Below are 13084 nucleotides of genomic sequence, written 5' to 3'. Positions count from 1 at the left end.
TTCAACACTGACAAGTGATAAGCTGGTGACAGGCCTTGGCTTTACACTACAAAAAACTGCTTCTACTTAGCACGTTGATTTACTCCCAGGGATTGTAATGAATCAATTATTTAACATATAATTTTCCCTAACGTGTGTCCGTTTTTTGCAAGAGAATTAAAAGTACAGCGACAGCAAGCTACCTGTTCACGATACAAGTGACACAAAGTCTGGGAGGCCATTGTTTGACTTGCACCTTTCTTGTTTCATTGGCTGTAAAGTGTTGTGGACTTTGAAGAATGTCAAATTACATTATCTGTGCATGTGCTTGGTATGTGTGCAATACACCAGAACCAAAGGGTTTGAGTTCAGCAATGTTAGATTACCTCTGATGATTGTTCTCCTGTCTCACACCCCCCAGCAGGTAGCTAGGACAGGACACGACAGCAATGCATGAGAGAGGATTTGGATGTGATCAAACTACCCCAAATTTTCAGTATATTAGATCTTATTTCTATTATGATGTAAACGCTGGACCCATTTGCCAGCCGCTTCCTACCACATACCTATTTTTAACTTTGCACCAAATTTCTCCCATTCATGAACATTTCATGATTACACTTGAGTCTGGCTCAAAGGAAGCTATGACAGCCAATAGGTTCAGGGAGTATTTAAGAAATAAACAAATGGTGGTCATTGGGTTGTTGTTTATCGTACAATAAAACGCTGCACAATAAAACACTGCACAGGGAATAAGCCATGAGGGTAGCCCCCCATCGTTTATTCTCTCTGCAGTAGTTAATTGTATAATAAACAACAATCACGGGTCATTTATTTCTTATATAAGATATCAACATTTTGTACAATAAAATGTACATGCTTTAAAACCATTTTCCCGTATTTAAATAATGATACCTCCCTGAATGCAATCCGACCTCTGCAATGTGGGACAAGTCCATTTTATGAACAGGGGGGCTACGTTTGGTGTTTCCTGGATATTCTTACAATTTTCATGTTGTTTATGTATATCGTTTCTTCCAATACCGATTTTCATATATCTCTCACTTTGAATGCGATCGTTTGGCCATTGTTCACTTGGGGAACAACTCTCTAGACACTTCCCTATCAAAACGTATGTCCATTTACGACATCATTAAGTGCATGTTCAAATCTCCAGGAATCACGTCATGATAGAACAATGTTTTATGGTGAAATAAACCAGGCTTCGCTCTTCATTGTTCTTTGCGATTTATCGCTCAGCTATCTTATGTCATAATAAAACATGTAATACAGTGGATAATGGAGGAGGAGGATCCAATGTATCCTAATGTACACTTGACAACATCAGTACTTGCTCATGTGGAATATACCCCTGCACTGTCAGCAAACTGTAGTTAGAGCTATGAGTAAAGCTTCAGTAAGTGTCTACTAATAGTGCAGAAAATGGATTTGGGGGACTGAGTGAAGTAAAAGATGCAGAGAAAGACCTGAAAGCCTCGCACTTTGTACAGTTGTATTGACTAATGAGTTATTATTTGCACTTGCACTTCAGGCTTCAATAAGCTCTTCCTTGATAAGTGAGCTGCAGAACTGTATAATATATCATTATTGCCTTTGATGATCCATTCCTGATTTGCTTCACGTCAGCTAGTGTAGGAGTTAGACAACATGTAGATGATGGTGGCAGTACATCCAGCTGAAGGCCTCCCTCCGGCTGGCTCTTACTTCAACCCACACACAAATTATCCATGCCAGTTATTCACTATCTCCTCAATGTAGTCTCTTCAGCTTCTCTTAAATATCAACCAAGCAGGGCTTTACCAATAGCAGAACCCTCACAATCACCCTAATCAGATTAATTGATTTCATGTAATGACAGCACTTGACTTTTCAATATCCAAGAGAGATTTGATTTTGCGTAAATTTGGTGTGTGTTCAATGTAATGGCACTTAAGGGACATATGGCTGTGAGAATGTGTCTGTGGGGGGTACACAAATTGTGATGACTCCTAGCTGCTGTAGACAAACACTGAGCTTCTTCTACGGGAAAACTTCTATGCTTCCATTATGTACATACAGACGTACATTCAGAATCAATGCTCATTATTAATCATGTTTTTATTTCAGATGGTTTAACAAAGCTAGCACAGACGATCCAAGAAAAAATCCAGTTCTTTCCAAGTAAGGCTTGACTTTGGGTTCATAATATTCTGTGGAAGGTGAATATGTGGTGATAGAGCCAATTGTTCATGGGAGAGTCCCAGTGGCTGCAGAGTATGGTCGTCTCTAGTTGACAGGTCATGCTCCTCTACCAGGCTCTGTTGTGTAGGGGTGTCAGGCTCACCAAACAAATATAGTGTATAGATCAGTACTGAGCCAAGTGTCCGCTTTGGTTTGCTACACCATACTGAAAATGGCATAATTGACTTTGAGCGTGTTATGGTACGGCATTTATGATGTGTGTATCCATTCTCTTGCAACTAAAGTTTGTTTCAAGGCATCAATAGCGGTAATCTGACCGTGGTTGGTGTAAATAATGGTGAGTTGTGTGATCCACCGATCACTTCACATACGATTTTGCCGCAATTATTGTAAACATTATTATAATTATTGAATGAAATTTTGAATATTATTAATAAAATATATTGCAAACATTAGTCCAGATAAACAATGAACAATTTTTTTATTACCAGATATTATTATAATAGGATTAAATTGCTTACTTCAGTTTATATTTATTGATTGGTATTTCCGTTGTTCCTTTATCGCGGTGATCAGCTGATAATGTTTTCTGAGATGGGGGAAAACGCTGTGTCAGTGGAAAACTTGAGTTTATTAAAAAGTGTCGGTAAATATGGGGAGCCATGCTTTACCACGCGCTATAAGCGTGCAATAACGAGGGAACACTGAAGGTAACAACTTGTAATGCGTGTGAAAAGTTGTACTAAAATACGCTATTTGAAGGGTGTGTGGCCTAAATGCAAATGTCTGTTTGGGATTTTAAATTTTCCGGACCCCGGGTGTTATGTCAGACAAAGGTAGCCTCACACTCCAGCAGTAGGTTCCACACTTTGTTGTTCTTCCTGAAGGTAGAGACTGGGTATACTGCAACAAGAGTGTATGTAACTAGAACTGTTGGTAGTACGTAGCCACACAGGAAGGTGTCTTTATCTGGTGTGTGTGCTGCATTAGTGTGTAGTTCTGAGATGGATCATCTCTGATGTCCACTGTAAAATATGAATTGTGAAATATGTCTGCATAGTTTACAAATATTGATACTTGCTTTTTGCCATTTTGGTGTGAAAGAAGTCAATTATTGAGGACATTTTACAAATTTAGAATAAATTGTGAAAGGACATGGAATGACAAGGACCCTGTTTTTCTCCCTTAGGATCTACAATATATAAGAAGTTAACAAAATCCTTTGAAATTTTTATATTAAAATTTTCAAATGTATGTGGATATGAATAAAAAAGAGACTTTGTTCATTCCAACACATGCTTGCTTTGTACTTTGAATACACTGAGTGTATACAAAAGGCTCGGATGTGTCAAAAAACTAATTTTCATGGGTGGCCCAGATGTGTAAGCTGCTGTGACTTGCTGTGCAGAGTTGTGACCCTAATCGTGCTAGGATCTGTTGATTGTGGATTGGGATCACAGATTCCCCGCTGTTATGGTCCCAGATCTGTCAGCGTGAAACTGACACGTGAAGATCCGGGGGAGAATAGGTCTTCAGCAAGCCATGCTTGCCGTTAAAGGCAACTATGCTTGTCATTAGAGGTGACTAACGGGATCGGGTGGTCAGGCTCGCTGACTTGGTTGATGCATGTCATCATACCCCAGTTGAGAGCATCGATGCTCATGTCAATCACTGAATTGTCTGGTTCAGGCTCGATTATTTACAGGCTGCTGTCATATAGCTGGAATATTGTTTGGTGTGGCGTGAAACAACAAACAAACACACAAACAGTATGAAACTTGTGCTAGTGGGTTTCACCAAAGAGGTAGACATCAAGGACCTACATCACTTTTGCTTCACCTCAAATTACACTGACATGATGTCATGGAAAAACTCAACCACTTTGTAGAATAATTGTACTACTCTTTCATTCAAAAATGTGATTGCCTAAATCTGATGCTTGTTAAGGTCCCATTAAATGTGTGTAAATCTTTACTGGGTGTGTGCATTGTTAAATTGTATAAATGTGTACTCTTCTTTGTCAGCAAGTGCCACATTCTGTCAGCATGCGGTCTGAGGCTGGTGGAGCTCCGGACAGATCCTGGGGGACTCGTGTTTCATCACTGGGAGTTCCTCCACGAGACTCCACCACTGGACTTTACACTCAAGAGGTCAAGGGTCAAGGCCATACCAGAGGGGACCACCACAGCTACTGTTATGGCAGAAGATACCTATGGAAATATTTTAAAGAAGAGAGTCAAGATAGATGATTTTGAATGAAGTTGATTTATGATAGTGAGTCAATCAGTCCAGGAATGGCTGCAAGAAATGGCTGTTGATTCAGTTTGACAATCTGACTTCTTAGAGATATTTAGTAATGCATATAAGTGAAATATAAGGGACTATCTACTGTTGATATTGAGGACAGATGCACTTACTCTATCCTGCCTTAATTTATACACTATTCATGCACAAGTTTATTTCCTATTTTGTCAAGCTAGAAGCTTCTATTTTAACACCTGATATTCCATAATTTCTGCGGGTACATTTATTGTTTTGTTGGTTTTGTTTTGTTGATGTAGCTTTATGTTATATACACATGTTAGACAGTTGTTGTGATGTACTTTTGTTTACAGACTGTTCAGTAGTGAGTGTAATGCACAGAGGAAAGTCGCCAGCATAATCAACAAATACACACAGGTTTCATCTGTTGGAGTGTGGATAAGAAAAGACGGATTCAATTATTGTTCAGGCCAGGGAAATTTACATTTGGAATCTGTTTATCCTAATTTTCGCGTCTTTTGTTTTTGCGGACTGAATGTAAATTAACTTATCCAGTATTCCTTGATCAGAATTACTTTTCATTGAAACAATCTACTAGTTCTATAGTCATCTTTGGCAAATGGTATCATCTTGAATGTTTGAAAATATATTATTTTAGCTGTGAAAATATGACTGCCATTGTGAGTTACCCTGCACCCATTAAGCTGCCCCCTCCCTGCCCCCCCTCCCTGCCCCCAACCCCCTGTTCATATATTGCTCACACAGCTCACTGCCCTATTACCCAGCACCACACCATGCACTATGTAGTGTGAACCTCGTGTGTCAACAGTTGGGGATACAGAATAGATACATACTTTGTTAGCAACAAGTGACAGTGGTCTCAAAGCAACCACTTTCGCTTGTAGTGCTAGATGAAACTAAGTATTCCCTGATCGTGGTGTTCATGCCATGCATCTGATCCACTAGCTTCCAACTCAATGACTGAGATAAAGATTCTCCCTATATTTTACATGATCCGTGTTAGTACAGTGTGGACCTGGTCTGGTGTCACACACTCACGAGCTGGTGTTGGAACTTCTGGAACACATAGGAGATCAGTATCAGTTTGGGCCGTGTATAATCATTTGGGGATTGCCTTCCTGAATTTGATAACATCTGCCAATAGTTTTGTGCTTTTTTGTTATTTCTGCATGTGATATTACTCTATGTGTTCGTATGATGAAGCATCAAAATTAGCCATCATTTGATTCTAGGAAAACTATTGTGTTGAGAAGTGAAATTAATGTTCCCCCAAGTCAGGTTCACACTGCAAACATCATTGTGAGTTTTGGTCCAAAGTAAGATAGTTGTATCCCAGGTTGAAGGTTACAAGGCTTGGCCTAGATGCACCTGGTTCAAGTAGCGATGTGACGAACAGACGGTCAGCTGTCCGAGGTTGGTCAGTGATGACAGGTGTGGTCACCCACTGTCTCCTGAATGAGAGAGTGATTATTTCTATACAGATATTTTTACATATGTGTCATTTTGTACAACATAGGCTTTTGTATTCTTTTGTGAATAAGGTGTATATTTTTTCTGTTATTTATTTACTGATAAATGGATGTTGTGAGGGGATGGTCGATGAAACACACACAGCAATGTCAGCCCTTGAAGAAACATTTGGTATTTACTTAAACCTGAAATTGTATGCAGTTCTGTTGTTAATGATATACATGAACATGATGGAAAGGTGTGATCATGATGATAATATTAAGAAACTAGCTACCGTATAGTGTATACAAAATCAGTTGGTTCAGTTCCCGGTTTTGTGTGTACATCCCATCCCGGCTGATAGCTGACAAGTACCGGGTAGGTGGTATGTTTCTTTAGAGAGGAAAGGCTGTGTATGTACAAATAATCACGACAGTATGTTGTTAGGCATATTTTTTTTCTTCCTTGCCATTTTTTCCCTGAATTAATATGTTCATGGAATTACTTTTTTTCTGAATATTAATTTTATGTCACTGTTTTCAGAGGTTTTTGCCACCACTTTTTCCAATTTCAACCACAGACCTTATGTTTATGGAAACAAGGCTCTAAGCTAAGTTAAAGAGGACAGAATTAAGTCCATTGTGTTATGAACTAGGACTGTTTCGTTTTCCTGTCCTGTTGACAAAATGGGTGTGCTGATATTCAGTAATGTAGTAAGGCTGATGCTGTTTGTGTTTCTTCGCCATCTCGGGTGTCACCAGTTGATATTAGTCCATGTAGATACAGTTGACAGCTGTAGTTCAGCTCCCCTGGAGTGGGGACTGATGTGTCAGGACATGCAGGGGAATGCTGATCATCCTTCGCCAAGGTGCGGACAACTCCCCTGTTGTAGGATTCTGGGGGAGTTGCTCACGTGCTGCCTATTCTGATCTCACTCAGCACCTTGTACAGAACATCTCCGTCTCAGCTATGACTGGCAATACTGAATAAAGCATGTATTCACGACCATCATGTTGGATAAATGACGCACCTCATCATGTCTTGTTGTGCACAGTGGCCAAAGGATTCACAAGGTTAACAAGCCGTCTACATTGTAACGATCTCATGAAGATAGAATCAGCATTCCCCGGCAGAGCTGGCGGGTGGAGCAGGATGTCCGTGGACCTCTGTTGTAGTCAGGGATGTTCATCCTAAACTTCTCACTGGTGCTTCTCATGTTTACAGTCTTATGTTAATGTTGTTGAAGCTGGTCTAGTCACAAGAACTGACGGTCAGTCAGTGTCACCTTCAAGGCAACAGCAGAGTCCAAGTCCAGTCACATTCTTAGCTCTAGGACTGCATGCTGGACTGGGCTCCGACCTGGTGCCTTACCCCCAGCAGTCTCTGACATCAGGAACAAGTCAGTTTAGTGTTAGCAACAATATTGTTGTGTTTGTTGATAACATGTCCTGATGATCATCAGGCATAAATAGATTAATGAAGAGACTGTCATCTTCCTTGTCTACTTCGCTTCACCTGATTGTATAAGTCAGCAACTTTAGTCTTGTTGTGAAACTTCTTCATTTTGAAAAGTGAATTGCCTAGTGTCACACTTTTTACAGCTGATGATAACTGTTTTATGTCGGTATAATTTGTATTCCCATTGCAGGACTTGTCATACCAATACATCCTAGATTCTAGAAATGTATACTACATAAATGACACATTTCTACACTGCATGTAGGCCATGTGGCTCTTAATGTTGAATAAAAGAAGTTGAAACATAGGAGACACTAGAATCAAAAATCATTGTATTTATGCATCTTGTGGACAGTAACATTGTCAGCAAAATCAGACGTAGTGCTTGATAGTTCTGTAGCACGTCAAGTTTGCTCAATTACTATCATTCCATTACAGCTCAGTCATTGTATGCTTGAGTATTGATATCAGAGGGTGTAATATACTACACCAGCTCATCACAATTAGAGAAGGAACAGAAATCTTGCAATTTGTTTGAGGTGGAAAAATGAACATTGTAAAATACCAAATATGATTCTTACAATGTTTTATATGAATCATAGACAGTAATATTTTAGTAACTATGATGCAATATTTCGTAGTCAATTCCTGTATGTTTCTTAATGGTGTCTGGTGCTGTCTTCAATGTATTTAGTACCCTTTGATCAGTGTAGTAGCAACAGCTACTGTACCAACACAGCATGTTAGGGAAGGGAAGATGTTGAGGGGCGTGGCTTACAGCATGTTAGGGAAGGGAAGATGTTGAGGGGCGTGGCTTACAGCATGTTAGGGAAGGGAAGATGTTAAGGGGTGAAGCTTACTGTACCAACACAGCATGTTAGGGAAGGGAAGATGTTGAGGGGCGTGGCTTACAGCATGTTAAGGAAGATGTTGAGGGGTATGGCTTTCAGCATGTTAGGGAAGGGAAGATGTTAAGGGGTGAAGCTTACTGTACCAACACAGCATGTTAGGGAAGGGAAGATGTTGAGGGGCGTGGCTTACAGCATGTTAAGGAAGATATTGAGGGGTATGGCTTACAGCATGTTAGGGAAGGGAAGATGTTAAGGGGTGAAGCTTACTGTACCAACACAGCATGTTAGGGAAGGGAAGATGTTGAGGGGCGTGGCTTACAGCATGTTAGGGAAGGAAAGATGTTGAGGGGCATGGCTTACAGCATGTTAGGGAAGGGAAGATTTAAAGGGGCGAAGCTTACTGTACCAACACAGCATGTTAGGAAAGGGAAGATGTTGGGGGTCGTGGCTTACAGCATGTTAGGGAAGGGAAGATGTTGAGGGGCGTGGCTTACAGCATGTTAAGGAAGATGTTGAGGGGTATGGCTTACAGCATGTTAGGGAAGGGAAGATGTTAAGGGGTGAAGCTTACTGTACCAACACAGCATGTTAGGGAAGGGAAGATGTTGAGGGGCGTGGCTTACAGCATGTTAGGGAAGGGAAGATGTTGAGGGGCATGGCTTACAGCATGTTAAGGAAGATGTTGAGGGGTATGGCTTACAGCATGTTAGGGAAGGGAAGATGTTAAGGGGTGAAGCTTACTGTACCAATACAGCATGTTAGGGAAGGGAAGATGTTGAGGGGTGTGGCTTACAGCATGTTAGGGAAGAGAAGATGTAGAGAGTTGTAGCTTACTGCACCAATACAGCATGTTAGGGAAGGGTAGATGTTGAGGGGCGTGGCTTACTGTACCAATACAGCATGTTAGGGAAGGGAAGATGTTGAGGGGTGTGGCTTACAGCATGTTAGGGAAGAGAAGATGTAGAGAGTTGTAGCTTACTGCACCAATACAGCATGTTAGGGAAAGGTAGATGTTGAGGGCGTGGCTTACTGTACCAATACAGCATGTTAGGGAAGGGAAGATGTAGAGGGGCGTGGCTTACTGCTCCAATACAGCATGTTAGGAAAGAGAAGATGTAGAGGGGCGTGGCTTACTGCTCCAATACAGCATGTTAGGAAAGAGAAGATGTTGAGGGGCGTGGCTTACTGTACCAATACAGCATGTAAGGAAAGGGAAGATGTTTAGGGGTGTGGCTTACAGCATGTTAGGGAAGGGAAGATGTAGAGGAGTGTGGCTTACTGCTCCAATGCAGCATGTTAGGGAAGGGAAGATGTAGAGGGTTGTAGTTTACTGCACCAATACAGCATGTTAGGGAAGGGAAGATGTTGAGGGCTGTAGCTTACTGCTCCAATACAGCATGTTAGGAAAGAGAAGATGTTGAGGGGCGTGGCTTACTGTACCAATACAGCATGGAAGGGAAGGCAAGATGTTGAGGGGGGTGGCTTACTGCTCCAATACAGCATGGAAGGGAAGGGAAGATGTTGAGGGGCGTGGCTTACTGTACCAATACAGCATGGAAGGGAAGGGAAGATGTTGAGGGGCGTGGCTTACTGCTCCAATACAGCATGGAAGGGAAGGGAAGATGTTGAGGGGCGTGGCTTACTGCTCCAATACAGCATGTTAGGGAAGGGAAGATGTTGAGGGGCGTGGCTTACTGCTCCGAAACAGCATGTTAGGGAAGGGAAGCTGTTGAGGGGCGTGGCTTACTGCTCCATTACAGCATGTAAGGGAAGATGTAGAGGGGCGTGGCTTACTGTACTGCAAGCGAAAATGGAAAAAGTGTTTTGAGGGAACATGAAATATCTGTCAAGGGAAAGTATAGAGGACGCGTGAATTAAGTATCAAGGGAAAGTGGACATTTAAAATAAGTATCAAGAGAATTATGGTGCTGGAGGCCAGTGAATTATCAAAGAAAGGTGCAGATAGGATGCATAAAATATCCAGGGAAGGTGCAGAAAGAGGCGCATGAATTTCCAGGGAAGCAGCTGATAGCGAACATGAAGTTTGAGAAGGTGCAGAAAAGGCCACTTGAATTATCAGTGAAAGGTGCTGAGAAGCAGATGAATATCGAGGGACATGTGAAAAAGTGGGTATTGATCATGGGATGCTGAGTACATTGAATTACAGACACAAAAGTGTTATATTGGTGTGTAGTAATATCATCATACTTCAATTTTTATCCTGATCTCTGGGACTATTTTAATGTTTGGTCGCACTGCATGAACTAGTTTAGTTTTTATCTTTCATGAAATGTTTCTTCCTTGGCAATCAATTTGTGGTGGACATTTCGTCTGTAATTTTATACTTTGGACAAATTATTATTTTCATGTATGTTAGTGATTTCCTAACCTAGAGATATATTTTCCAGATTTATGTTTTGTGTATTTTCATATATTAGATTATTCGCTGCCTTATATATACATAGTCATTGTATTTTCTGCAGAGAAAGCAACTTTTTCTAATGTCTACATTTTCATACATTTTGTCAAAAATGAACTGCTCAATTTTTGAAGCCTATGACACCCCCCTGATTCTCCTGATGGTGATGTACTGCCTGTCAGTAGGGACTGAGTAACTGAAGACAGTACACTGGTATGGTGATGTGATTGGATGAGATGACTTCACATAACCCACATCATCGACAGTACAGACAACATGCGGTCCAAATATTTCATCTTTGGGAGTGACTTGGGTCAATTTAATATTTATTGGGTTCCCTCAGTTGAAACAGAACAAATTCACTCTTTATGCTGTGAGACAGACAGAAGTTTATATTTTCAACAACACAACTATAATTAGTTTGTTTTGCTTTGTGAAGTGGATCGTGTAACATTAATAGTTGTTGTGGTTGACATGCAGAGATATTACTGATTTACACTTGCTGACACAGGGTATTCCAATCACAGACGTGTTCATACAGAAATAGGCCCTGTGTACATGTTGCCACCTGCAGGAGCTGGTGCAGGCAGGCAGCTGCAGGATGCATGCAATATCATAGGCCGGCTATACAGTCGCACTTCCCATCACCTGGCAGAGTGACTATCAACAGTTAATGTGACATAACAGAGGTTTTGTTAACTGGGTCCATGTTTGAGAAGTGCCAGATGATCCACATCAAACAGCCACAGTTCATCAGACTTTCAGCCTCCTGGTTCAATTACCCAGTTTGTAACTATATATGATTTTTCTGCCGAATTATTGATATTTATTTTCAAATACAAACTCTGGAACAAATCTCTATTATGTATAATTCAGGGTTCATGAGTGTGCCAATATCTGTTCTGCCCCCCACAGTAGGCAATCCTTGTTGAGCTGGCAGTCCTTGCTGGACTGAGGATAGATATCCTTGCTGAGCTGAGGATTTTATTGCTTAGTTGGCAGTCCTTTCTGGGCTGAGGATATCCTTCCTGAGCTGGCATTCCTTGTTGGACTGAGGATATCCTTCCTGAGCTGGCAGTCCTTGCTGGGCTGAGGATATCCTTACTGAGCTGGCATTCCTTGTTGGACTGAGGATATCCTTGCTGAGCTGGCAGTCCCTGCTGGGCTGAGGATATCCTTTCTGAGCTGGCAGTCCTTGCTGGGCTGAGGATATCCTTGCTGAGCTGGCAGTCCTTGCTGGGCTGAGGATATCCTTGCTGAGCTGGCAGTCCTTGCTGGGCTGAGGATATCCTTCCTGAGCTGGCAGTCCTTGCTGGGCTGAGGATATCCTTGCTGAGCTGGCAGTTCTTGTTGCTCTTGATGTCCATATTGGAAGCATTTAGTTAACATATATATCTGTTATATATCAGAAGCCACGTGCAGATTGCTTACATCTATGTGTATGGTCAATATCTTCTTCTTCCCAGTTTGTGTATGTGTTAACATTTACTGAACAATTGTGGACCACCACCACAGCAGCCTGTGGGGGGCAGGGTCCAGCCAATAATACTTGTATCTGAGGTTGTGAGGGTACCTCGTGTTGGCAGCAGAACTTCTTGTACCTTGTCCAGCAGCTCGTGACCATCCACCTGGAGTATCACAGTAGGGAAAGAGAACCATCAATGATGGAAAACTTCTGTAGCAATGAATTCACAATACATACCTATTTTTAACCATGAACTTACAGATTATTAATGTTGTCCTGGGCCAGAGAGACCACCTGAAACTCTGTGTGTTGAATGTCTTATTTACCAAAGATAGAATTTACTCTATTTTGAATACAGAACGACTACCTCATTGAGGTCAACATTCTGAAGCCAGTGTTTGCCATGGCCATGTCCTGTGACAGGAATGATGTGCTGTCACACTGGCTTATCACGGTTGACCCAAATACTTTGTTGAGGTTTATTATGCCGATATGAAAATGATGCAATTTGAATTTTTTTTTAAACTATTGGAGAAATAGTGGATCGCATGAATTGAATGGAAAATCAATGAACGCCATGCCAACTGTGAGAAGCAGTCATCTTAATGGCAATCACTAGCCAGTGGCTTCCTGATCCAGTTGGTTTTAATTAAGTGCACACAGTTTGATCGTGTGTATGCTATATAATGAACTGCATCTATCCCTTAATGCTGTTATTTTCTTCTGTAAAGGTTTGTTGTGTTTTACTTCCATCAGGACCACATTATCCCATCACCAGTTTGCCTATTCAAATTTCAAACTTTCCCCGACCTAATCAGGCCCAATGCTTGCCATATGCGAGCTACTGTCATGTATTGTGTCGCTATGGCAACCACTGCCACAAAGCAACAATTTCCTACCATTCTCTTACAGCCATGTTACACAATGACTAAGTTGTGATGACATGCTTTCTGTTTACATTTTCCTCTAATACCTTCC

At 41.3% G+C, this 13084-nt stretch overlaps 1 protein-coding gene across 2 annotated transcripts in view; it reads left to right on the top strand.

Annotated features, from left to right (window-relative positions):
* LOC139456391 (uncharacterized) overlaps positions 1 to 11653 on the top strand; it is an 89099-nt gene extending 77446 nt beyond the window's left edge. For both annotated transcript variants that reach the window (XM_071238081.1, XM_071238080.1), the window contains exons 7-8: positions 2107 to 2160; positions 4206 to 11653. In XM_071238081.1, the coding sequence (XP_071094182.1) occupies positions 2107 to 2160; positions 4206 to 4440 (289 nt within the window). In that variant the 3' untranslated portion in view covers positions 4441 to 11653. The remainder of the gene's footprint in view (positions 1 to 2106; positions 2161 to 4205) is intronic.
* Positions 11654 to 13084: the final 1431 nt, after the last annotated feature.

This window comes from Haliotis cracherodii, unplaced genomic scaffold (assembly GCF_022045235.1).
Source record: "Haliotis cracherodii isolate W230 unplaced genomic scaffold, xgHalCrac1.p SCAF_11, whole genome shotgun sequence".
In the NCBI taxonomy this organism is placed as follows: Eukaryota; Metazoa; Mollusca; class Gastropoda; order Lepetellida; family Haliotidae; genus Haliotis; species Haliotis cracherodii.
Note: the sequence above shows the minus strand (reverse complement) of the source record. Positions and strands in the feature narration are given on the sequence as shown.